The sequence below is a fragment of the Triticum aestivum genome, chromosome 1D, assembly GCF_018294505.1.
Source record: "Triticum aestivum cultivar Chinese Spring chromosome 1D, IWGSC CS RefSeq v2.1, whole genome shotgun sequence".
NCBI classification, from domain to species: domain Eukaryota; kingdom Viridiplantae; phylum Streptophyta; class Magnoliopsida; order Poales; family Poaceae; genus Triticum; species Triticum aestivum.
The window spans coordinates 488,373,389-488,397,772 of record NC_057796.1 but is presented as its reverse complement, the minus strand read 5'-3'; the positions used below and the strand labels follow the sequence as shown (position 1 = coordinate 488,397,772).

The following is a 24,384-nucleotide window of genomic DNA, read 5'->3' as shown; positions in this document are numbered from 1 at the left end:
TGGAGCGCGCGTGTCGCGTCCTCGTAGCTCTCGGTGGGCGACGGAGCTGCAGTGCAATTCGCCGGTGGGCGGGAGGTAGCTTCAGTGCAACATGCATCGTGCTGCCCGCCGGTGGCGGAGCTCAGTGCAGCGGGCGTGGCGCTGCATGCCGGCCGGTGGAGCTGCAGTGCAACATGCCGGTGGACGTCGGAACTGCAGTGCAACGGAGCTCGGTCGGAGTTTCAACGGAGCTTCGCCGGAGTCGTCGGAGCTCCGCCGGGGCCGCAATGGAGCTCGGCCGGAGTTGTAATGGAGCTTCGCCGGAGCGTCGATGCTGCGTTGGAGCTCCGTCGGTGCTGCTATGGAGCTTGGCCGGAGTTGCAATGGAGCTTCGCCGGAGTGTCGATGCTGTGTTGGAGCTCGTTCCGGTTCCAATGAAGCTCACCGGACGTCGTCGGTACTGTGTTGGAGGCTTGGAGCTATGCGCCGGGCTGCAATGGTGCTGTGCTGAAAACTCAGTGCTGCCCGCCGGCGGCGGAGCTGCAATGCAACGTGGGCGCAGCTGCAATGCGCGGATCTCACCGGCGGCGGAGCTGCAATGCTACTCGTGTGGCGCCACGACTTCCTGATCTTGCCGGCGACGGAAACTGCAATGCAACGGGCTGTTTTTGCTGTGGGGGATTTGACCCGTGGTGCATGGCCGGTGCAGGTACTTACACGGGAGGAGGGGAGGACCAGGTTGTTGACGACGAGCGACGGACGACCGAGTCAATTTCAGGCTTGGAAAGGGGAAGGATGCACGTGGTCTAGCTGGCTTAAATCAAACGGCTGCGCGCCTCTCATCGAACGGCTAGCTAGGCGGTTTAGAATTTGACTCCTGTCAACCGGATGATGCGTAGCACTGGCCTTATGAAATTGGACCGGAGAAAAGACGCACAATCCTCACTGTATGTATATGGTATAATAGAGGAGCAAGTACACACACCAGATACAGAAAGAGAGTATAGCCAACAATATTTCACAACTGTTTGAAAAAATACAAGCATTGCGGTATTTGCGGTACCAGACTTTTGTGACCCTAGGAGTCACCACCTGAGGCACAATCCTCACTGTATGCGTGGTAGAATAGTAGAGCAAACATGCTGGGACACATATAGAGAGAAGCGAGTTTAGTCACTGAACATTCACTCTGACGTGCTTCATATGCTCTGCTACCAGCCTCGAGAATGCAGTCAATTTCCAACACTGATGCATGTAAGCAACTCAGCTCCAGCACCACGAGGCTCGAGAAATGAGAGCTCTAGAAATGGAGATGTCTCCCCTCAAGTGAATCATACCTCAGGCGTAGAACTGTAAGGTTCGGAAGAAACAGAAGGGGTAGTATGGCATCATCTTGCTTCAGTTTGCTATATGCTAGTACCAACTTGGAGAGATTTTGAAGCTCATGGATCCATTCTGTTGCATTGGCTAGCCAACCTTGCACGGTGAGGCTCTCAAGGCTGCTTGGTGGCAACAAACCCTCACCCAAACAACCATCTATGCAACTGCTCGAATCCTCTGTTTTAACTGACAAAGATTGTACTCCCACCGATCAGGAATAAGTGTTGAACTAAAACCACGACACGACATTTATTTCCGACCGGAGAGGGTGGTTGATTGTGACCAGCAATGACATACCACAACTGTTTGCTGTTTTCGAGGCTAATACCAGCCACTTTAAGCTTACGCAGGCGAGTAAGCTCTCCGAGCTCTTTAAGAGTGATCTTTCCACTGCAATGAGAAACATTGACATCACCTAGTGTCTGAAGGGCCTTCAATTTATCAATCCCTCTAGGAAAGGCAACATTTTGAGTACGCTCCTTAGAGCAATAGTGTAGATTGAACATATCACACTTTCAGTACGCTCCTTAGAGCAGCAGTGTAGATTGAACATATCACACCTGTTCAAATAAGAATCTAAAACTTGTGGTCCCAGAAAATGCCAGGTCCCCTAATGTGAGGAGAGTGTTTTTTTTCAATGAGGCGAGACGAGAGTTGAGTGGCCGACGAACGGAGCTGGGCCCGCTTGTTTTCGTTTCCACTCGAGCGAAAGGGTCGATGGTTGGTGCTCATAGCTAGTGTGTGGTCGGATGTCTGATGAACGGCGTTCCTCGGCAATAGCTCTGTTTATGTCAGACGATCTGGTTCCCATGTTAGAGACCGTCGATGTGTTAATGTTGCCATTGCCACTAAACACTGTTGAAATGGAATTGTCCTTTGAAAAAAAATAATAATGATGGTAAACTGAAACCTTGGCCCTAAATGTGATGGCTTTATGCCATTTACTCAAACTTTACCGTCAAGGTTGACTCTAAGGCTACTCATAATGGAAAGTATCATATACTAGTATCATGCATATAATACTAGTGTGTGATACTACCTTCTTAGTGCATTGTGTCATAAAGTAGCGTCATATTAATCGCCATGCATGGCACAAAATAGCATATCATTTATTATGATATTGTATCTACATATGTACTCTAACCCCTCTCTTCTTTAATTCTCTGCGACATCGGCATGTTTGTTGTTCCTGAGTGTATGATACTCCCTCCGTTTTTATTTAGTTCGCGTATTAGCTTTGGTCAAAGTCAAGCTTTGTAAACTTTGACCAAATTTATAGACAAAAATATTGGCATATATAATAAAAAATCAATATCACTAGATTTGTAATGGTAAATATTTATAATCTTTTCTATAAACTTGGTCAAACTTTAGAAAGTTTGACTTCAGTCAACTTAATATGCAGAGTAAATAAAAACGGAGGGAATACCAACTAATTAAGATACCACCATTATGGCTAGCCTAAGCACTACCAAAAGGTAGGGATGATGGGGATTAATCCCAGCCGTTGAACTTGAGGGAGCACGGATGGAGAGGGACCGAGCAGGCAAAAGCCGCGTCCTCCTCTCTTTTCTTTCTTATTTTTCTTTGGATTTGGAGGGAAGCCGCGTCTTCCTCGTTCCCCTGTCCGCCAACCAAAAACCCCACTCCTCCGTCTCGCTCTCCGTCGCCATTCTCCATTCTCCAAGCTCTACGGATGGGTGCCGCCGCGTCCGCTGCGTGGCGGACGGCGGCGGAAGGCTCCGGGGCCGAGGAGCAGGAGTGCCGCATCTGCCGCCACCCCGCCGAGCCGGGGCGCCCGCTGCGCCACCCCTGCGCCTGCCGCGGCAGCATCCGCTTCGTCCACGACGACTGCCAGCTCCGCTGGCTCGCTGCCACCAGCCAGTGCCACTGCGAGGTACTATCATCCTCTCCTCCTCCCCCGCCAAGGGTTTCCATCCGCCTCTCCCAGCAGATCATGCCCTGCCGCGGGGCGCCATGAATTTGGCCCGTCCCCTCGCCGCCCGTCGCTCGCTGACCGGCAGATCCGTCTCGCCACCGTGCTGGCGCTCAGTTCCTCTGCACACGTGTCCGATTCCGGCGCAAAATGTTCACGTTGGTGATGCGTTGTCTGAACATTTCACACCGACTACGCCGGCAGTCGCTAGGCTGATCTGAACATCTCATAACATTTTCTTAGCTGTGCAATGCCGGATGAAGTGATGATGCGCTTGGTTGATTGATCAGGTATGCGGACACGAGATCTCCATCCGCCCCATCTACGGCGCGGATGCCCCGGCCCTGGCAAGGCTTGCGAGCCTCATCGTACTGCCGCTGTGCCTCGTGCTGACGGCCAAGATCGTCTGGACGCTCACCGGCCTCTACCTATGGCGCCTCGCGCTCGCCGGCAGCCGCGCCGAGGCCTTCCGTCTGCTCACCGTCTGCTCCTGCCGACCCGCCGCGCTCTCTCAGCTCGTGCTCTCGGCGGAAAACGCGCTCCGCGCAAAATACGGAGGACGCCGGGGCCGCTGCCAGGTCCTCGCGCTGCGCCTCCTTCAGTTCTCCTTCTTGGTATGCTCTTCAACCAGTGCTGTAGTATATCTGCTGATACTTATATTAATGTGCTTGTGTTCTCCACTACTAGCATTTAGCACATCTTGATGCCGTGGTTCCCCACATTGGTTGGTTTAAGGTTCCAGGTTATGGCTAGCTAGAGATTGCCAAATGTAAATGGCGTCCATATTGAAGAAACTTGTATGAGTTGTTGTATAAGTAAGATGATACTCATTCCCTTTTGGTGCTTTCCCATTGTGTTAATGCAGTATTTTTTAGGCTGCTAATCCTAACTGGGCTTTTACAAGGTTTTGGCTTAGCTCCATGCTTTTGGAATGGATGCTTTTCATTTTTTTTGTTCTGCTTGTCATTTTACATGTCTCTACAAACTTCTAACACATGCCTATCTAATCAGGTGGCATCGGTTGACATGGTTCTGGCCTGTACATTGGCATTTATCCCTGTCACACTTGGAAGGATGATCCTGTTGTGCATAGGTGAAGTCGACTCCTTTACTTCAACACCTCCTATCCTCCTCATTGGATACGGGTTTATCTTCTCACTGGGTGTGACTTTCACCGGGGTTCTTCATACTACTGGGTACGTAAGCCCTGTAGTCTTGTTTCATTTTCTGATTTACTCTAATTTTCACTTTCTTCTAAGTTCAGTGTTGGCTGTTGATTTACGGGGACTTTGATTCCGATGGTTACCGGATACGCGGTAGTTTTAGGATTTTGTCATGTGTCTCTTCAATTCCAAGATATGTGTCTTCTTCTAAATTATGGTTTGCATGACAGAAACCAATTTTTTTTTCTAATATATGTGCCAGGGGCGTCTTCCAGAGATTCGACAGGGGCTTCCGCGCGCTCAGCGATTTCGTGGAGCAGTTCTGGGATTTCTACGTCCTTGATCTCTATAATTATGTCGTGGATGAGCGTATTGTCATCGGACAAAGGTTGGAAGACATCGCCGACGGTAGGTGAAGGCAGGGAACTCTGTTTTCAGTAGTTCACAGGAACAGGGATCTGGGTATATTAACAGTTATACTTATATATAACATGGTTATATATGTATAGCGTGCATACATAGGAATACACATAGGCCACGTTATTGAGATGATGCTAGGCATATAAATTTATGGTGAAACTTGTAGATGTGGATGCAGTTTCCCATGTGGAAGTTACCGAGGTTGTATCGGTCGGTCAATTCGACGGCGTTGTTCCTTTTCTGTTTTACTGAACTGATGTTTGTAAATTTCTTCCCCTTTTTTTCTGTCGACTGCTGGCTGCATTCTATAGGCCGAGGAGAAACGAATGGTGGCCGCTTTAATTTTTGGCTGCGCATGAGTTGTCCAACATTCAAGACAACCAAGACCATCTCGTTTCTCATGAGTTGGTCATGAGTTGTCCAACATTCAAGACAACCTAGACCATCTTGTTGCTCATGAGTTGTCCAACATTCAAGACAACCAAGCAACCATTTTTTTTGCTAGAAACATTAATTGCTGGTCGCTTTAATTTTTGCAATGCCTTGCAGATTCTGTCGAGATTTTTCAGTACCATATATATGTTTTCTCATTGTCAAAAGGCATACATAAAGTCATGTTTGTTTCGGCACACTAGCCTATGCTTCAGCAAATAAGCCTGAAATTTCTCCGAGTTTAGGCAAGTTTATCTTGGAGCTAGGCATCAAGTTTGCCCATTCCAGGCAAAACTTTTGTGGCAAGATGTCACAAATTCTAACAAGGAAATTTCTTGTTGTGTGTGTGTGTTTTGTCGTCACTCTGGTATGTTTGGACTGTGACAAAATGTGCCTTACATGATTTTTGGCAATAACCGAAAACTTGGTATTTGTTCGGATGATTGCCAACATTTTGTCATGTAACTCTTTTGCCAACTCTAGTTGATTTTCTTCGCTAATGTTGGACAACTCATGAGCAACCAAAAATTCAACCAAATCATTTGCTAGTTAATGTTTTGTTAGGACAACCTTCCCTGCTTTTTCTATAATGATAGCCACACTTTCTAAAAGTAATATGAATAGATAGGTGCTTTATTTGTGTTCAAAAGGAATATACTCCCTCCATCCCAAAATAAGTGTCTCAACTTTGTACTAACTCTAGTGCAAAGTTGTACTAAGGTCAAAACACTTATTTTGGGGCGAAGGGAGTATTTCGTAGTGCATGCTGACAGCTGAGGCAGTTCAAGAGTATATGGTGCAGTTTGTACGGAGACATTCAGACAGACATGGTGCAAATTCTGATGACCCAATGAAAATTTCCTACTGTTCATGTTTACATGGACAATTTATTTGATCATATGATGACTACCCAGAAAACTATTTGCCTTGATAAGGATAACGGTCCGCGAAGCCAGACAAGAATGGTTACGGAACAAAGTGAGCATAAGAGGCAGAAAATTGCCTTGAAACAGTGGCAATCAATAACTTCCAATTTCAAGATCATCCATCCAAACAAATGCACCACTAATTAGTAAATCCATTATTTTATTAATGTCTAAATTAATTATTACTATCACCATATCCATGTCCGTACAAAACTATTGGAAATAGACTTCTCCGGGAAGAGTCGGGCCTTCAGCTATCGTGGGGGACATCTTCCAACCTCTTCCCGATGACGTAGCGCTCATCCCTGATCGAATCATGGAGTTTGAAACACAACACCTTCAAGAGATAGCAGAGCTCACAGGAGCCGAGGCTGCCCAGCCATGCGAAGCGATAGACTGCCGCGTTCACAGCAGCGGAGTAGCCAAATCTTGGGAAGACACCCTTGGCGAGCACATAAGGCACGCCTAGAGCAACGAGTAGCCTCATGGCAATAGGCAGGAAGATTTCTTGTAAGAACCAGAACATTGATATCTCCCAAGAAAGACAATCGGCCTTCCACCGAACAATCGTCGGAACCCACCTTTCATCAATGATATAGGCAAGGACGGGTCTGGCCCTTATCTGCTGAACCTTCAAGACAAAAATCCGGTGAGTTAAATATGTTTGCTATTGTTGATCTAAGTATAAGCTAATTAGAATAGTTTGGGAATTGGCTGCATGCTACCCAAAAACTTTGGCAAACAGAAACAATGATAATTATGCAAATGCTTGGCGTCCCATAGGAGACAAGGAAATAGATGGATTATATGAGTTGATAATGGGAATAAAGAAGAAAGCTGAACTTTAGAAATGTGACCTGACTAACCTAACAATATGAAATGAGGCATGACTAACCGAATAGTTTGAGTGCCATGTAGCAAATCATTCCGAACTAGATATGTTGAATTTGGTACATACATGAGGGATATAGTATAAATTTAAGAGAACAGAAAGCAGCAAGAGAAGTTGCAACTCACCAGCTTTAGCCAGATTCTCATAAATAGAAACCCAAGGGCCCAAGTGTAGGATAATGAAACGTCGTCAGCAGGCCCAACGAATGGTGATATTAGAAATAAATCAACCAGCAACCCATTCAGGAATGGAATGACGATAAACTGAGAGAAAACAGCTTTTAAGTTATTTAACTTCAGCACAGAATAGAGAAAATAGAAAGAAAACCACCGCAAGTTAAGTAGCTCACCCATAAGAACACAATCATTGAGTACTTCAAAGCTAGATGGCGTGGTCTCCCACAAGTCATGTAGGCAATTGAATCTCTAGTGGCAGCAATAATAGTTAATATGATGCCAATCCCAACAACCAAAGCAAGCAGATCTAAGAGGGAATATCGACAATTAATTAAGCCAAAACTTGATAAAAAATACTCGATTTGCTTACGAAGGAAGTCCGACAACCATCTCTGAATAATCATTATTACCATTGGATTCCAATCCACTTGCTACTGGCATCCGGGTGATGGCAAGCAACAAGGCACGCCCAATTGAGATTGGAAAAATGAGCACAGCTGAACTGTATATCGCAACAGTCGACCATGTAAGCACCACATTAGTGGCATACGAATACCGAGTTACCTTCTTCACTAGCGACTCAAGGTATGTGACTGTAGAAGTGCCCTTAAGGAGAAACCACACAATGAAAACACGAGAAATTGAATTGGCATAGTTTCGTGGCGCTTGCCATAATGATAAGCCTTCAGCAGCACAACTGAAATTAATAGCCACGAACCACAGACATTAAAACTAAAGTGCATGTTCTTAAAAAAACCCGGACAGTACACATCAGATGAAACAAAAAACGAATACAACTTACTTGATATCTAACGGGAACAGCTCCGGTGCCAATTGGCCAGCAATTTGAACAGGAACAAAAATTACTACGGCCATAAAGATAACGTCATACAGAAGAGCACGCTTAAAATAAAATTTGTGGAATGGTTCCTGAATATGGTTACGGTGGATGTGGCAGCAGGGACAGGCACCCAGCCTCAATATCTAGCCACAAGATAAACAAATTACAACACTGATTGTACCCATGAACTAGCTAGTATATACTGCATATATACTACTTCCTCCGTTCCTAAATATAAGTCTTTTTAGACATTTCAAATGGACTACAACATACGTATGTATGTAGACATATTTTAGAGTGTAGATTCACTCATTTTGCTCCATATGTAGTCATTTGTTGGAATCTCTAGAAAGACTTATATTTAGGAACGGAGGGAGTATAATACTAGTAACATCACGAGGTCATATAGATAAAAATATGATAAATACCTTGTGAAGAGTTACGGACAACCAGAGACGTAGATTCAAAAATATGTGTCCAATAAAACAATGAAGAGAAGCTGAAGCAAAAGATGGAGCAAACAGGAGTTCCAGCCTTTGAGACATTGTTGCACCAAACATTTTTGAAGTGAAGATATCAAGCAACCAGCCAAAGAACAACGGGTACATTATAAATGCGCTCAGGAGAATACTTGCAAGAGTGGTGAAACCTGCAGTCTCTCTGAGGAATCTAGCATGGAGCCGTCTAATGAAAATTGCAATCATAAGGCGCTCCCCCCTAAAGTATTGCCAGAGAGTGTTCAGCCCAGGAAAAGTGACACCCACAGAAATGATAAGTCCATATCCAATTAGAAGGGCAGAGCCTGTTGAAGTGTAGGAGTTGACTTCACCCACATTGGAAAAAATGGAACACGATATGCACCAGTGGATTATCCTTCCCAGCGAGAATGGGAGAAAAACCAAAATACAAGCAAGAGCCATGTCAAATATTACCACCTGATTAGAGAAGCATATTGTTATAATTTTCTGGAAATAAGTACAAAAGGTAAGCATAAGAAATGTGAGGTGGTCATTCATATCATATATTGTATATAACAACGAATATCAAATTAGAAGGACATTAATTAGTGCTTTACTTCAAATATAAGAACCTAATGATCTTATTAGAAGTAGCACACACAGAGAACATTGGTTGAGAAGCAGAGCATGTTGGGGACTGATCAACTTAGATAGAAACTAACTGATTAACCTGAACAAGATTATTGCTAACAGAGCATACCATCAAGAATGCTTCAACGGCAAGTAGCGCAAGGACTTGCAAGCCATCAAATCCTCGAAACCCCTGACGCCGAGTTTCTAGGCGCGCAACCCATCGTGCAAATGGAGCTACAGCAAATGGAGCAAACCGGCGCGCGAATGCAACGCAGAGCGCAAATAGAGCGATGGCGGAGGCGGTAGAAAGGCGGAGGGAGAGCAAACAGCGCGCTTGAGCAAAGGATCTGGCGAGCGCGAGGTGCCAAGCCCAGAGGGCGGCGAGGTGAATGGAAAACTCCGGCACAACGCATACGACGAAGACGAGCAGCAGCAGCAGACCCGTGAGCTTGTCGGACGCCCCCACGATGAACTCAGAAACAGGCAGCCTCGCGGGGGCGTCCGCGGCGTAGAGAAGCCGGGTGGTGATGCCGCGGTTGCATACCTGAAATGGTTCAACATGACCGAGTGCGTAAGTCAATGTTAGCATCAGACTAGATCATATCAAAATGACATATGAAAAAGAATTGATCGCAACCACATCAACATTGTGATAAGAACATACTATAGTACTACATTCCAACAGTATTGGCATTTGGCAAGAACGTGTTAATTAAATATACTCCACAAGGGGACATTTTTCACTGATCTCCTTTTCAGGAAGTCGATCCGCATTGCAAACAGCATGACAGGAATGCATTGATATTTGAGTATTTGATCACATTACAAGATGGTAAATTTTGCACTCCACTAAGGAATCACAGGATCCAGCTTGACATCACACCATCCATGTGGTAGATGTGACTGAAATTACCAGTACACACACCTACATACGGCACATGGAGGGGAAACCCTAGGTCGGAGGGACCGAGAGAGAGAGAGAGATACCTCGCATAGGGGTTTTCCGCGGGCGGAGATCCACCGGAGCTGGCATTCGTCGTGGACGAACCTGATGCTGCCGCGGCAGGCGCATGGGCTCCGCAGGGGCCGCTCCGCCTCGGCGGGGAGGCGGCAGATGCGGCACAGCTGCTCCTCCGCATCCTCCTCTCCTTGGCCTCCCTTCGGGGAGATCCTCGCCCCTTCCTCGCCTCCGGTGGCGTCGGCGACCACCATTGATCGGCCTTCCCGTCGTCTATAGCGCGGCGATAGTGAGTTTTTTTTTTAGAGATCAGCGCGGCGAGAGCGAGTGAGAGATCGTGTAGGAGAAGCGGCAGAACGGGAGATGTTGGGCCGCTCTTGCTCTTCGTCTAGCTAGGCTCGCCGGCCCAAGAAGAATCCGTGCCATTATTGTTGTTCTTCCGTTTTTCTGCTTCTAATCCCCTTACCATTTCTCTTTTGCTTTTTTGAGCCCCTTTTCAGTTCTATTTATTTTGTTGAATTATTTACCTTTATTTCAACTATTTTATTCTGCTTTCTTTCATTTTTCGGCTTCTAATGTGTATATCATCAGTCATCAGCGAATACTTTTAAATTATTTTTTTGCAACAAATATTTGGATGTTCAAGGTGCAATTTTTTGCTTCGACATTTAAATCTTATTGTTTCATAAAAATATAGGCATTGGTAGAACTTTGATTAAAAATCTTATTGTTTCACAAAAATATAGGCCAAGGAGAGGAGGATGCGGAGGAGCAGCTGTGCCGCATCTGCCGCCTCCCCGCCGGGCCGGGCCGCCCCCTGCGCCGCCCCTGCGCCTGCCGCAGCAGCATCAGGTTCGTCCACGACGACTGCCAGCTCCGGTGGATCGCCACCCGCGGAAAACCCCGCTGCGAGGTACCACCTCGTGCATCCTACTCCGCCTAGGGTTTCCCCCCCTCTCGCTGCTAATTTCAGTCATTTATTATCACTACATGTCTATGTCTATGTCTATGTGATGTGATTCCTCAGCGAAGTGAAAAATGTACCCCTTTTGCAGTGTGATTAACAGTACATTCTTGCCATATTGTTGCAATGTAACGAGTTATCGGCATCATATCCGCCGCGAATGATCGATCCCCTTCACCCTGCCGCGGTGCTTGGAGCGCGCTTAGTTTCCTTTCTTTCAGTTTTGTTTAGTAGACACATCTTGTTTACAACTAATTTCAACCCCTCATACTGCGTGCCCCCCCCCCCCCCCCCTCTTTGTGATGTGATTAGTATGTTCTTGTCATATTGTTGGTGTGTTTTGTGCTTAATCCTTTTTGTGTTACATTTTGATGTGTTGCTAAAGTTGATGCACTCCATCGTTTCAAACCATTTCAGGCGTGCAACCACGGCATCTCCACCCGACTTTTGTACGCCACGGACGCACCTGCGAGGCTGCCCATTTCTGAGTTCATAGTGGGCTTGCCGGACAGGCTCACTGGTCTGCTGCTCCCACTCATCTTCGCTGTCTGCGTCGTGCCGGAGTTCACCATTCACATCGGGACCCTCTGGTCATGGCGCCTCGCGCTTGCTACGTCCTTTGATCAAGCACACTATCTCCTCTCACTCCACCTCTCTACCGCCTCGCTCCGTCCTCGGTTTGTTCGCGCTCTGGGTTGCATTTGCACATGAGTATGTGCCGTTTGCTGTAGCTCCATTTTCCCACTGGGTTGCACGCCTGGAAGCTCGGCGTCAGGGGTTTGGAGGATTTGATGGCTCGCAAATCCTTGCGCTATTTGCCGTTGAAGCGTTCTTGGTGGTATGCTCGGTGCTTCTCAACCAATGTCCTCTGTCTGCTGCCTTTTTTATGCTATGGCGAATGATAAGATCATTGTAGGTTCCTATATTGTAGTAAAGCACCAATTAATGCCCTTCTGTTTTGGGGATTGGAGCAGCATTTAGCACACATTGTCATGGTTTCTTGATTGTCCAGAGTTGGTTACGGTTCAGTATGGCTCCAGTTCAAAGTTTATCATCCTAGAGGTGTCCAGATAATTAGATGAAATAGTAGCAAAACTAAAATTAAGGTCACATGAGAAAACTACTGTGCCATGTTATATAAAATAATACGAATGAACACATCAAATTTCGTATGATTGGTTTTCTACTTGTTTGCAGAAGTTGTAATAGTATTCTTGTCTAACTAGGTGGTGATGTTCGACCTGGCCCTTGCTTGTGATTTGGTGTTTCTCCCATTCTCTTTGGGAAGGATCGACCTATGGTGCATATTGTGTTCCGATTCTTGCAACTCCTACACTTCGACAGCTTCTGTCCTTCTAATTGGATACGGGTTTATCATTTCTGTGGGTGTAATTTATGCTGGGCTGTACATTTTTGGCCAATACTTGAGGGGGAAGCGCCTTGTGATCGCAGCTTTCATTAGAAGTCTGTCTGGTATATTCCTCACAGGGATCACATGTTTTACCAGTGTTGCCAGTTTTTGTCTTAATACCCTGCACGGACTTATAATATACCCGCTCTTCTTTGGCTGGTCGCTTGATATCTGCACTTCAAAAATGTACGGTGCAACAATGTCTCAAAGGTTGGAACTTATGTTTGCTTCATCTTTTGCTTCAACTGCTCTTCATTGTCTTATTGGATTCGAATTTTTGTATCTACACGGCTTATGGTCCACACTTCTTCACAAGGTATTTGTCATACTATATATGTGCCCTCATCATGTCAATAGTATATGGAGTATATGATTCAGGGGTATAATGGGTGTTGTATTTTGTTATGAGTAGATATTCAGGCCAGGAGTTGCCATTCCCACTTTCGACTATGATATTAACATTGACGAACCATTCTACAAATTTTATGTCAAGAAGCCTCATCATCTTCTGCATGGCATTCTCTATATGGCCGCGGTTATTTTTGTTCCTGTTGAAATTGCTGATCGTTTTGCACCGGAGTTGTTCCCATTAAATATCACGTAAGCATTCAATTTAGTTTCATCTGATGTATTGGCAAGTCAACACCTTATTTTAATGTGTGTGATCGTTGCTACTCCAGTTGGCCTGCTGAGAGCTTATCATTTTGGCAAGCACCTCGAAAAGTTGGCGGTTCACTTTCTCGTGTTCTTCTTCTGAGGATTCTCATTGACGAAACTTATATGCCAAATTATACTGTGTGGCTAGTGAAGAAGATAACTCGGTATTCGGTTGCCACTAATGTGGTGCTTGCATGGTTGACTGCTGTGATATTCTATTCGGCTGTGCTTATTTTTCCAGTATCAATTGGGCGTGCCTTGTTTGCCATCACCCGGCTGCCAGTAGCAGGTGGATTGAAATCCAAGGTAATGATTGTTCAGAGATGGTTATTTCACTGTTAGACCTGCTGGCTGTAAACAAAGCAAATATTTTCTTTTTATCATGTTTGGCTTACTTGTTGATGATGTTTTCTCTTAGATCTGCCTGCTTTTGTTGTTGGATTTGGCGTCGTAATAACTAGTATTGGTGCCTCTAGAGATGCATTTGCCTACATGACTAAAGGGAGAACGCACCTTTCCTTGCCTATTTCATTGATGAAAGGTGGAGTCCAAAGATCGTTCGGTTCGCTGCGGGTTCTCGTTCAGGGAAGGTACGGCTGCGATTTTTCCTCCGAGAACTATTCATGCCTATCGCCACGAGGCTGCTCCCTGCTCTGTGCATTCCTTATGTGCTTGCCAAGGGCGTCTTCCCAAGATTCGGCTACTCTGCCGCCACGAACTCAGCAGTCTACCGCTTCGCGTGGCTGGGCACCCTCGGCCCTTGTGCGCTCTGCTATATCTCCAAGCTATTGTGCGCCAAACTCCATGATTCGATCAGGGATGAGCGCTACGTCATCGGGCAGAGGCTGGAAGACGTCGACGAAGGTAGCTGAAGACTCCTCTTCCCTGAGAACAAGGATCCGGCGATATTAACGGTTAGCGCGCAAACGTGAAGGAATTGTTGATGAAGTTTCCCGCGGAGAACCGTGTCGTTTTGATGGTGTTGCTCCCGACGAACGGCTCTTGTGTATGGGTATGGCTGCCCCTTTTTTGTGAATGTCTGCCCCTTTTTTTGGACAGCATTCTCATGGAGGAGTATGTATATATATGTGAATAAGAATACTGGTACTGTAGAAACCTGGTGGAGTTTGTTGCCTGTGTTAGGCTTCAATTGCAGTGCCTATTCATGTTTGGCTGATTTGATACTTCTCTTTTTAATCAAATAGGAATACTGGTACTGTCGAAAGAAGAATAATAGCAGGATGTGTTTCCAAATTATTAATGTAAATACAATGTTTTCAGCTGCTTTTCGTAAACTATGTCAAAATGAATTCCAACGAGCCGAGAATTGCCTGTTCGGAGGCGCGGCTATGAAGGGTAGGGAACAAGAGCGAGATCATGGAGAGCAAGCCTTGAAATGCCTTTGTGAAATAATGAAGTTACTAATTAGTGGTGCATTTATTTGGATGATGGATGGTCCCAAAATTTATGTTTATAAAGGAATTTTCTTTTTTTTACCCAGTTTGTTCCATAAAAAAATATATAATCCCAGCCTTCATGTGTCATCTAACTACAATCAGCAGTTGATGGTGAAACCATGTAGATATATGCAGTGGAAAATACTACCCATGATTCAGGGTACCCAATTTTGCACTGGTACAACTACAAACTAAACCACATACAAGTAACTACACGATCCAGATAATGTATACGCACTCGGCGCAAATGAGCCAAATCAACAGACTTCTTCAGCATGACAGTATCGTCGTCGTCCAAAGCTCGGCACAGCAGAGGCATTAAGATCCACGATACCAAGTGTCTCGACCAATCGACCACTCACCCATTGACCCCAGTCGCGCGCTCTGCTGCCCAGGGGTAACCAACACCGGCACGGAATCTTCCATCCAGCAGAATACTTGGATTCCAGATGCATGGAGTATCATCGGTGTTGTTCACGAAAAATGCAGTTCTCGTCTATGCTGTCCTGTTTGTCAAAGTACGCCGTTATGGCTTTCAGCTTCCCGTTGAGGTAATTCTTCTCCACCTGTCAGAACAGAAGGGCTCACTATGACATCGGTCTAGAGGCATCGCCATCGCTACACTGCGGCGATGTCAAGCCAACATGACAAAGATCACAACAAATGGACATACCTCAACCGCCCATGGAGGATCGATCGACAAGCACATGTCCGCCAGCTGGTCTAGGTCACTGTTGCGAGGAAGGAACATGACTACTCTCGAAGCGATCGCCGTGGCAACTTTGAAGAGATGGTACCTGAAGAGTTCGACTAGGGCATGTGAACATATGCGAGCACAGCAAGGAAACAAACAATATTCTGAACCAAGGAGCTCACCCATCACAAGGCTTAAGCATGGTTTTGATGTCATACACATCTACTTTTGCATAGTCCGGTCCACCCCATGGAGGTGACATGAAGACAGTTTCTCCCTGCACACAACAACTTTTCACAAAAGCAAACAGACCAACTTGTAGAGCGATAAGAGTGTCATGGCAATAAGAAGGTAATTTCTTTAGCTCAGCGGTGGTGCGAAGCTTCCTTATCTTAGCCCCTTCTGTCACATCTCTTAGCACTGCTGCTAGCTAATTTATCTCGCCTTAACGTCTGGTTAACAACTAGGCATGTAGATGCTTTAAACTTGTTTACATTAAGAATGAAGTTATCATTATGGAAGTCATCTATGATTATGTTTTGGGACTGAACTTGAATGCTTATTATTGGTGCATTTTTCTAATAAACTGAAACTGAGGCTATGTCATATGATTCCAAAAACGGTTACAACAAAAACTTCCTCTTGTTGGACTTCTAATGGCAAAATATCGGTACCCTACCTAATAGTTACAGTGAACGAAAATGGTCAAACAAATGTGTTCTCACTGGCAGCTATGAAAGATATGCAGCTGTACGGAATGGCATGTGCAGAAACCTAAAGGCATGATAATTTCAAGGTATAAGGCATACATACCTTCAGATGAGGTGCTATATGGATAAAATCTCCTATAATGAAGTCTATATGATCATTTACTCCATAAACAGTTGCATTATGCTGTGCACAATCAATCTTCTGTGGGTCAATGTCAACAGAAACAACATGCTTACACCTGAAAAAGAAAAGATGATGTCAGAGACGTGGAACTCTACAGTTTGGGTACTGTAGAAGAAACTTGGAAGTCCACCTCATATCATCTTCAACCATATGCATGCTAAGAAAGTCAGCTATAGCTCTAAATACTGATAAAGCAACATAGAAGCCATCCTTTCCATATGATGTGTCATTTTACAGGACACAAATACCTCGGTATAGACTAGATGAGTGCACAAACGCGTTTTCTACTGTCATTCAATTCTCGACCAAGTATGCCCTTGACGCACAAAAGACATATTATACTGAAGGTTATCAGTGACCATTATTATCAAGCGAAGCAAGAAAAAAGGTACCTATGGAAAAGGAAGGTTTCATGCTAACATATCGTTCATCATCATTAACAGAAGATATAATAACACGATGGCAGTGACTTACTTTGTGGCAAACTGGATGGTATTTCCACCCACTCCTGTGAAACAGTCAATCAATATGCCCGCACCAACACGAGATGCATGATGCTTTGCAATGGGCTCTGGCGTTACTGAAAACCACCCCTCTTCATCCATCTTTATACCACTATCAAAAAGGGAGAAAAGCGAGTACCGCTGATTCCAATACTTGGCGATGTCATTGGATATGTTTTCAGCCAAGTCCTGACATGAATGAGCTGTAGAATGAAATAAATAGTTAGTTGCCTTATATACATAAATAGAAAAGGTACAAAAGATGTAGGTACAGCAACAAGCTGCATATTGACACCACCCTCCCAGAAAAAGAAGAAATCTGCCAGTCAACGATATCATGTGAAAAAAATTGCACGAACAACTCCTAGGAAGCTCTAACTGAGTAATATGGTCTTACACGATTGAGATCTCCTTACTCTCTTTTTCTTTTTGGTGGTGGTAGCTTCCTGGTTCACTTCTAACACTTCAGCCACTGAATTATCATTCTGCATATTTTCACCATCTTGTACTTCATCGATGGTAGCTATCACACTACATAGAGATGAGATGTTAATGAAAACCATACATATGTCAAGGAAGCAAGGAAACAACATTTAGTATAATCAGGCACACCTTGGATATATCGACTCTTTATCAGGAATGTCTGATAAACTTTGTGCTTCACTGTAAAGATCATGCCTCTGCTCATCTAGATGGCTGTCGTCACCAGCCTGATCTGCCAGAGAAGAATGCTTGATATCACTAAACAAACTATTAATTATTGGTAAGGATAGAATATAACAGCTATGAGAAAGAAATCTCTAGATAAAAATAATTAATGCCACGGATAAGGATATTAATAACTGAGTTGATTTTGTGAAGTGTCAGCATCAAGACTTGTACTGTATCAACACAACAAGCAATGTCCTCTGGGATCAATGCAAAATAACAAATCTCTTGCGGATCACATAAAATGGAATTCACATCTTACCAAATGTTGTTTCTCCATTGTCACATGGGCTCGCGTTAGCTCCATATTGTACAGCATCTTCATCAGGTTGTGAGATATAATGCTTGACACAGGATAAGACTCCAGATGATTTGTCAAGCTTTGTATTAATTTTATTGTGTTCTTCCACAAGTGTGCTTGTCAATTGTGATACTTGTTCATCTATCCCTTGAGATGAATATGTGCTACAATATGATACAAAATCCTCCAATCCTTGAGGGGGATCCCATGTAGATTCCTGTGTCTGGATGTTATAATAGTAATACCGACTATAGAACTGATCCCAAAGAACCTGCCAATATCCGCATTCATAGTAAAAATCAGAGCCAGAGTTTTCAACATGATTATTAACAGGCGATGGTTCTGCTGGACATGGATCATTATTATCATGGGACATGGGTGGAGTCTCCCCAGATATTTTATCTTCTCTTTCAGACGATTTTTCTTCATGACAAAGTTCAGCACATGACATTATAGATTCATTATCAACACAATTTTGCCCCAGCATCACTTTGTTCAACTGCAGAAAACTGTCCGCAGCTTGATTTTCTTGAACAGGAGAGCCTGATTTTACTGGACTGCTCATGTTATCATTTGGTTCACACTGATTAACACTTTCTTCACCAAGCGTCTTGTCAACATCACCATGGTAGACTTCACTGTAACCCGCAGCAGCCCTAGATGTAACGCATGAGTTTGCTTGCTCCATGCAATCCATCGACTCCTGAATGTGTTCCAGTTCTTCAGAATTTGTGCACGTCCTTACATTATCATCCATTGGAGTACTTGCCGCTTCATATGATGCTTGTCGTCCTTGATGCTTACCCTTGGCAGGTGTCTTCTTTTTCTGTAACACGTAAGGGCTTAGGATACAGATTAACCAGCAGCAGAACAGTACATGCTGTTTTGGGCACTTACCTCTTTCCTTGTAATGAATGAAACAGGAAGCCCCAAAGAACCCATGAGACTAGCCAATTCCATATCTTCAACAAATGAATGGTCTGTTGATAACAAGAAACAACAGACAGTATATCAGAAGAAATTGGTGGATACTTGCAGCAAAAGAAGAATAAAAATCTGTAATGCTTTGTTCGTATTATTTTTTATGTGCTGTCTGCGTGGGGACAGTGAGTTATGATATGAGCCAATGCTGCAAGTAGGGTGTTTACGGACGTCAGAAGAAAAAAGCTCATTGGATTACAGGAAAGCAAATCATACCTTCATCTGTCTGTTTGGCTGCTTTGTTGCGGGTTTTAGCTGTTTGAGATCCCTGCAAAGTTGAAGGTTTTCAAATTGCTGGTACGGAAGGCTGAAACACAGAATGGAGAATGAAGACCATGAAATAAAAAACAACATCAGCTAAACATAATCTGCAAGTAAGACAAATATTTAACTTGCTGCATTTACCTCCTCCCCCCTAGCCCCAAACCCCCCCAAAAAGGAGACAAAACGTTAGCGGCATTTCAACTCAATGTATCATGTAACGTGTATTCACCGTTCAATTTTTCAAGTGACTTCAATAAAATGATGTTGCCATATGTAGTATACTGATTCGGCGGTCTTGCTCAGAAAGTAAAATCGTAAACCATGACGTAGCTAGTTCAACCGCACGAGCTATTCTTTTGAAACATGATGCTAGTGCAATAAAACATGCTGGTAGAAGGAAATGATATCTTCAACAAGTGCCAAGCAATGGATGCAACATTTTAATAGTATGCCAATGTTAGTTCAAGAGCACTTGAAATGTATTATATGATTATATCAGTATTTCATCAAGCTGAACCGAACCCATTTCCATGTCCAGGTAGGTCAGTTTCCAACATTGTAGTTGTAGCCTTATAGGGGAGCTAGTGTTGGGCCTATTCCCTCTGCAAATTTAATTTTCAACACCCATAGTCTTTGGAAAACTAATCGCCTGCTCGGCGGGCTACAGAAGAAGCAACAGTTTCCATGTCTGATATACGAAATTTAATTTCTTGAAAATGTCAACTGAACTGACGACCAAGCACAAGCCTCATAATCATTCACGAGCTAAATCATAGATGAACGAGGCTGGAATCTTCTTACCGTGCAACCAGCCGTATCAGTGGCACGCCAATCGTGAGGCTTCGCATAAAAATCATCCCTGCAGCGAGGAAACGAACTGTGTAAGGGAAAAAAAATCTCTGAGCTGAACGAGGAGGGTCGGAGAAGGACGGGGGAGGGGATCTATTACCAGAGGTGCACTTCGGTCAGCCTGAAGAGCCGCCCAAGCTTCGTTATCGACGAGGACTCCGCCGCCGCCGCCGGCGGCATCTCCGTGGGCACCGGTTCGCGGGCCGGCGCCGCGTCCCACGACCCGAGGCCGGGGTCGAGCCCGACGGCGGGCGCGCCGCTGGGTGGGGAGCGAGGCGGAGAGTGAGAACAAGAGATGCGGAAGGAGGGAGGTAGAGATGTGGAGGAAGCAGGGAACACCCACCTCAGCTCGCCGTCGACGTCCCGTCGGGGCTCCTGCGGCTCCTCGGCCGCCGTGGCCGCCATATGACTCCTTTCGTCGTTGTGCGCACCGCGCTGGATTCGCTTTAGGAATAGGATGGGATGAGAGGAGGATTCCCCGTGGCCGTGGCCATGGGAGAGCTCGCGGCAGAGTATAGAAGTGGCGGCTCCGGCGTGCGGCAGCGATGGAGTCGACGGAGTAGCGGCGGCGGCGTGGGGAGACAAGGGCTAATGGGCTTCGGAAAGAAAGGTTGGCCGATTATTCCCGAGCGATAGCCTGACATCAAGTACTGCGGCCCCTGAAAGTAGGTATAGTTCTTTTCTTCTTTCAAAAATATTTTACTCTGCCTCAAAAAAACTATTTTACTAAATAAATAAACAAGTCAAATATATATACTCAGGTATCTTAAATAAACATGGTAAGCAATCCAAACTATTCAAAAATAAATAAATACATACATAAATAAATAAGTCAGATATATATTTAAAATGAGTATATGGTAATCAATTTAATAATATTTTTTAAAAATATTGTCATAAAAATATTCACATATATTAAAAACTATCGATCCCGCTTCGCGTTTGCATCGTCAGCGTATAGGAAAACCTATCGATCGCGCGGCCATCTCCGTGTGGTATAGGAATTGTTCACCAGATTCATCATAGCGTCACATACGGGATGGAATAAGGTTTTCCCTGCCTAGCCCCCGTCTTAATGGTGTGTCTAGCATCATCGGAGGACGTGTGGAGGTGTGTCTTCGGCAGATCTCATGAGATTTGGTCGGTGGTTGTCTTTGGTGGATCCGCTCGGATCCGGTCTTTGTTCGTCTTTGTTCATGTGTCTTCAGGTTGGATCCTTCCGATTTAAATTTCTCTTCATCGGAAATTGTTGCTGTTCTGGGGCGTTGGTCATAGGTCCGCTCGCTATTCTTTTTTCTTTTTGATAATATATACATGTTACATGAAACGACGACGTCGTTGGACACGTGCGAAGGCTCAACTACATTGGCTTTTGTATTACAAGCCCAGCGAGCGACGGACGCAGCGACGCGAGCCCAGGCTAAGGCCCAGTCAAGCGACAAGCACAATAGACTGCGCAAATGAAAGACTATGGGTTGATTCCTAAATCGTCGGGGGCTTTTTTGTTGAGGAACGTAGTAATTTTAAAAAAATTCCTACGCACACGCAAAATCATGGTGACGCATAGCAATGAGAGGGGAGAGTGTTGTCCACGTACCCTTGTAGACCGAAAGCGGAAGCGTTAGCACAACGCGGTTGATGTAGTCGTACGTCTTCACGATCCGACCGATCAAGTACCGAACGTACGGCACCTCCGAGTTCAGCACACATTCAGCTCGATGACGTCTCTCGAACTCCGATCTAGCCGAGCTTTGAGGGAGAGTTCCGTCAACACGACGGCGTGGTGACGATGATGATGTTCTACCGACGCAGGGCTTCGCCTAAGCACCGTTACGATATTATCGAGTTGGATTATGGTGAAGGGGGGCACCGCACACGGCTAAGAGATCAAGAGATCAATTGTTGTGTCTATGGGGTGCCCCCTGCCCCCGGATATAAAGGAGCAAGGGGAGGAGGCGGCCGGCCAGGGAGAGGCGCGCCAAGGGGGAGTCCTACTCCCACTAGGAGTAGGACTCCTCCTATTCCTAGTAGGAGTAGGAGAGGGGGAAGGAAAGGGAGAGGAGGAGAAGGAAAGAGGGGGCCGGCCCCCCTTGCCCTAAACCAATTCGGTTTGGGCCTTGGGGGGGCGCGCCCCACACTCCCCTTGCTGCCCTCTATTTCCACTAAGGCCCATGTAGGCCCATTAAGCCCCCGGGGGGGGGGGGGGGGGTTCCGGTAACCCCCGGTACTCCGGTAAAATCCCGATTTCACCCGGAACAATTCCGATATCCAAATATAGGCTTCCAATATATTAATCTTTATGTCTCGACCATTTCGAGACTCCTTGTCATGTCCGTGATCACATCCGGGACTCCGAACAACCTTCGGTACATCAAAACTTATAAACTCATAACATAACCGTCATCGAAACTTTAAGCGTGCGGACCCTACGGGTTCGAGAACTATGTAGACATGACCGAGACACGTCTCCGGTCAATAACCAATAGCGGAACCTGGATGCTCATATTGGCTCCGACATATTCTACGAAGATCTTTATCGGTCAGACCGCATAACAACATACGTTGTTCCCTTTGTCATCGGTATGTTACTTGCCCGAGATTCGATCGTTGGTATCTCAATACCTAGTTCAATCTCGTTACCGGCAAGTCTCTTTACTCGTTCCGTAATACATCATCCCGCAATTAACTCATTAGTTGCAATGCTTGCAAGGCTTATAGTGATGTGCGTTACCGAGTGGGCCCAGAGATACCTCTCCGGCAATCGGAGTGACAAATCCTAATCTCGAAATACGCCAACCCAACAAGTACCTTTCGAGACACCTGTAGAGCACCTTTATAATCACCCAGTTACGTTGTGACGTTTGGTAGCACACAAAGTGTTCCTCCGGTAAACGGGAGTTGCATAATCTCATAGTCATAGGAACATGTATAAGTCATGAAGAAAGCAATAGCAGAATACTAAACGATCGTGTGCTAAGCTAACGGAATGGGTCAAGTCAATCACATCATTCTCCTAATGATGTGATCCCATTAATCAAATGACAACTCATGTCTATGGCTAGGAAACATAACCATCTTTGATCAACGAGCTAGTCAAGTAGAGGCATACTAGTGACACTCTGTTTGTCTATGTACTCACACATGTATTATGTTTCCGGTTAATACAATTCTAGCATGAATAATAAACATTTATCATGAAATAAGGAAATAAATAATAACTTTATTATTGCATCTAGGGCATATTTCCTTCAGTCTCCCACTTGCACTAGAGTCAATAATCTAGATCACATCGCCATGTGATTTAACATCAATAGTTCACATCACCATGTGATTAATACCCATAGTTCACATCGTCATGTGACCAACACCCAAAGGGTTTACTAGAGTCAATAATCTAGTTCACATCACTATGTGATTAACACCAAAGAGTACTAAGGTGTGATCATGTTTTGCTTGTGAGAGAAGTTTAGTCAACGGGTCTGTCACATTCAGATCCGTAAGTATTTTGCAAATATCTATGTCTACAATGCTCTGCACGGAGCTACTCTAGCTAATTGCTCCCACTTTCAATATGTATCTAGATCGAGGCTTAGAGTCATCCAGATCGGTGTCAAAACTTGCATCGACGTAACTCTTTACGACGAACCTTTTGTCACCTCCATAATCGAGAAAAAAACCTTATTCCACTAAGGATAAGTTTGACCGCTGTTCAGTGATCTACTCCTAGATCACTATTGTACTCCCTTGCCAAACTCAGTCTAGGGTATACAATAGGTCTGGTACACAACATGGCATACTTCATAGAACCTATGGCTGAGGCATAGGGAATGACTTTCATTCTCTCTATTTTCTGCCGTGGTCGGGCTTTGAGTCTTAGTCAATTTCACACCTTGTAACATAGGTAAGAACTCTTTCTTTGACTGTTCTATTTTGAACTACTTCAAAATCTTGTCAAGGTATGTACTCATTTGAAAAAACTTATCAAGCGTCTTGATCTATCTCTATAGATCTTGATGCTCAATATGTAAGTAGCTTCACCGAGGTCTTTCTTTGAAAAACTCCTTTCAAATACTCCTTTATGCTTTCCAGAAAATTCTACATTATTTCCGATCAATAATATGTCATTCACATATACTTATCAGAAATGTTGTAGTGCTCCCACTCACTTTCTTGTAAATACAGGCTTCATTGCAAGTCTGTATAAAACTATCTGCTTTGATCAACTCATCAAAGCGTATATTCCAACTCCGAGATGCTTGCACCAGTCCATAGATGGATCGCTGGAGCTTGCACATTTTGTTAACACATTTAGGATTGACAAAACCTTCTGGTTGCATCATATACAACTCTTCTTTAATAAATCCATTAAGGAATGCAGTTTTGTTTATCCATTTGCCAGATTTCATAAAATGCGGCAATTGCTAACATGATTCGGACAGACTTAAGCATAGATATGAGTGAGAAACTCTCATCGTAGTCAACACCTTGAACTTGTCGAAAACCTTTT

General features: G+C 44.8%; 3 protein-coding genes and 1 pseudogene across 7 annotated transcripts; 2 read left to right on the top strand and 2 right to left on the bottom strand.

The window, feature by feature from the left end:
• The first annotated feature begins 2,999 nt into the window (after positions 1 to 2,999).
• LOC123183335 (E3 ubiquitin-protein ligase MARCHF6-like) lies at positions 3,000 to 5,220 on the top strand. Its single transcript, XM_044596124.1, has 4 exons — positions 3,000 to 3,256; positions 3,586 to 3,909; positions 4,307 to 4,491; positions 4,721 to 5,220. The coding sequence occupies exons 1-4, from the start codon at positions 3,056 to 3,058 to the stop codon at positions 4,872 to 4,874; spliced, it is 864 nt and encodes a 287-aa protein (XP_044452059.1). The 5' UTR covers positions 3,000 to 3,055; the 3' UTR covers positions 4,875 to 5,220.
• Positions 5,221 to 6,276: 1,056 nt separating this feature from the next.
• On the bottom strand, positions 6,277 to 10,550 carry LOC123178492 (probable E3 ubiquitin ligase SUD1). 3 transcript variants are annotated; one of them, XM_044591462.1, is made up of 8 exons: positions 10,224 to 10,550; positions 9,364 to 9,780; positions 8,574 to 9,080; positions 8,107 to 8,288; positions 7,715 to 8,001; positions 7,478 to 7,611; positions 7,254 to 7,391; positions 6,277 to 6,861 (listed from the first exon to the last, which is right to left on the bottom strand). In XM_044591462.1, the coding sequence occupies exons 1-8, from the start codon at positions 10,446 to 10,448 to the stop codon at positions 6,487 to 6,489; spliced, it is 2,265 nt and encodes a 754-aa protein (XP_044447397.1). In that variant the 5' UTR covers positions 10,449 to 10,550; the 3' UTR covers positions 6,277 to 6,486. The 3 variants fall into 3 exon arrangements, with proteins under 3 accessions (XP_044447397.1, XP_044447400.1, XP_044447396.1); XM_044591465.1 differs by having other exon boundaries at positions 6,277 to 6,858; XM_044591461.1 differs by having other exon boundaries at positions 6,277 to 6,867; positions 10,224 to 10,549.
• A 219-nt stretch (positions 10,551 to 10,769) lies between these two features.
• LOC123161379 (probable E3 ubiquitin ligase SUD1) lies at positions 10,770 to 14,098 on the top strand (annotated as a pseudogene).
• Positions 14,099 to 14,731: 633 nt separating this feature from the next.
• Positions 14,732 to 20,506, bottom strand: LOC123183334 (trimethylguanosine synthase). 3 transcript variants are annotated; one of them, XM_044596122.1, is made up of 13 exons: positions 20,221 to 20,506; positions 19,978 to 20,136; positions 19,830 to 19,887; positions 18,981 to 19,032; positions 18,681 to 18,763; positions 17,745 to 18,609; positions 17,387 to 17,489; positions 17,172 to 17,305; positions 16,746 to 16,977; positions 16,191 to 16,326; positions 15,560 to 15,654; positions 15,357 to 15,480; positions 14,732 to 15,249 (listed from the first exon to the last, which is right to left on the bottom strand). In XM_044596122.1, the coding sequence occupies exons 1-13, from the start codon at positions 20,280 to 20,282 to the stop codon at positions 15,145 to 15,147; spliced, it is 2,208 nt and encodes a 735-aa protein (XP_044452057.1). In that variant the 5' UTR covers positions 20,283 to 20,506; the 3' UTR covers positions 14,732 to 15,144. The 3 variants fall into 3 exon arrangements, with proteins under 3 accessions (XP_044452057.1, XP_044452056.1, XP_044452058.1); XM_044596121.1 differs by having other exon boundaries at positions 19,978 to 20,506; XM_044596123.1 differs by lacking the exon at positions 20,221 to 20,506 and having other exon boundaries at positions 18,981 to 19,071; positions 19,978 to 20,138.
• Between the last annotated feature and the right edge of the window lie 3,878 nt (positions 20,507 to 24,384).

What these genes read in the sequence shown, in the direction of transcription:
- LOC123183335 (XM_044596124.1), top strand. Translation starts at nt 3,056, where the DNA reads ATGGGTGCCGCCGCGTCCGCTGCGTGGCGGACGGCGGCGGAAGGCTCC. An exon ending in TCCTTCAGTTCTCCTTCTTG is followed by an intron (nt 3,910 to 4,306) that starts GTATGCTCTTCA and finishes CTATCTAATCAG; the next exon opens with GTGGCATCGGTTGACATGGT. An exon ending in GGGGTTCTTCATACTACTGG is followed by an intron (nt 4,492 to 4,720) that starts GTACGTAAGCCC and finishes TATATGTGCCAG; the next exon opens with GGGCGTCTTCCAGAGATTCG.
- LOC123178492 (XM_044591461.1), bottom strand. Translation starts at nt 10,448, where the DNA reads ATGGTGGTCGCCGACGCCACCGGAGGCGAGGAAGGGGCGAGGATCTCC. An exon ending in AAGTGGATTGGAATCCAATG is followed by an intron (nt 7,612 to 7,714) that starts GTAATAATGATT and finishes ATTCCCTCTTAG; the next exon opens with ATCTGCTTGCTTTGGTTGTT. An exon ending in CAATGATTGTGTTCTTATGG is followed by an intron (nt 7,392 to 7,477) that starts GTGAGCTACTTA and finishes GTTTTCTCTCAG; the next exon opens with TTTATCGTCATTCCATTCCT.
- LOC123183334 (XM_044596121.1), bottom strand. Translation starts at nt 20,282, where the DNA reads ATGGCGGCCACGGCGGCCGAGGAGCCGCAGGAGCCCCGACGGGACGTC. An exon ending in CAATGGAGAAACAACATTTG is followed by an intron (nt 17,490 to 17,744) that starts GTAAGATGTGAA and finishes CTTCTCTGGCAG; the next exon opens with ATCAGGCTGGTGACGACAGC. An exon ending in ATATAGCACCTCATCTGAAG is followed by an intron (nt 15,655 to 16,190) that starts GTATGTATGCCT and finishes TGTTGTGTGCAG; the next exon opens with GGAGAAACTGTCTTCATGTC.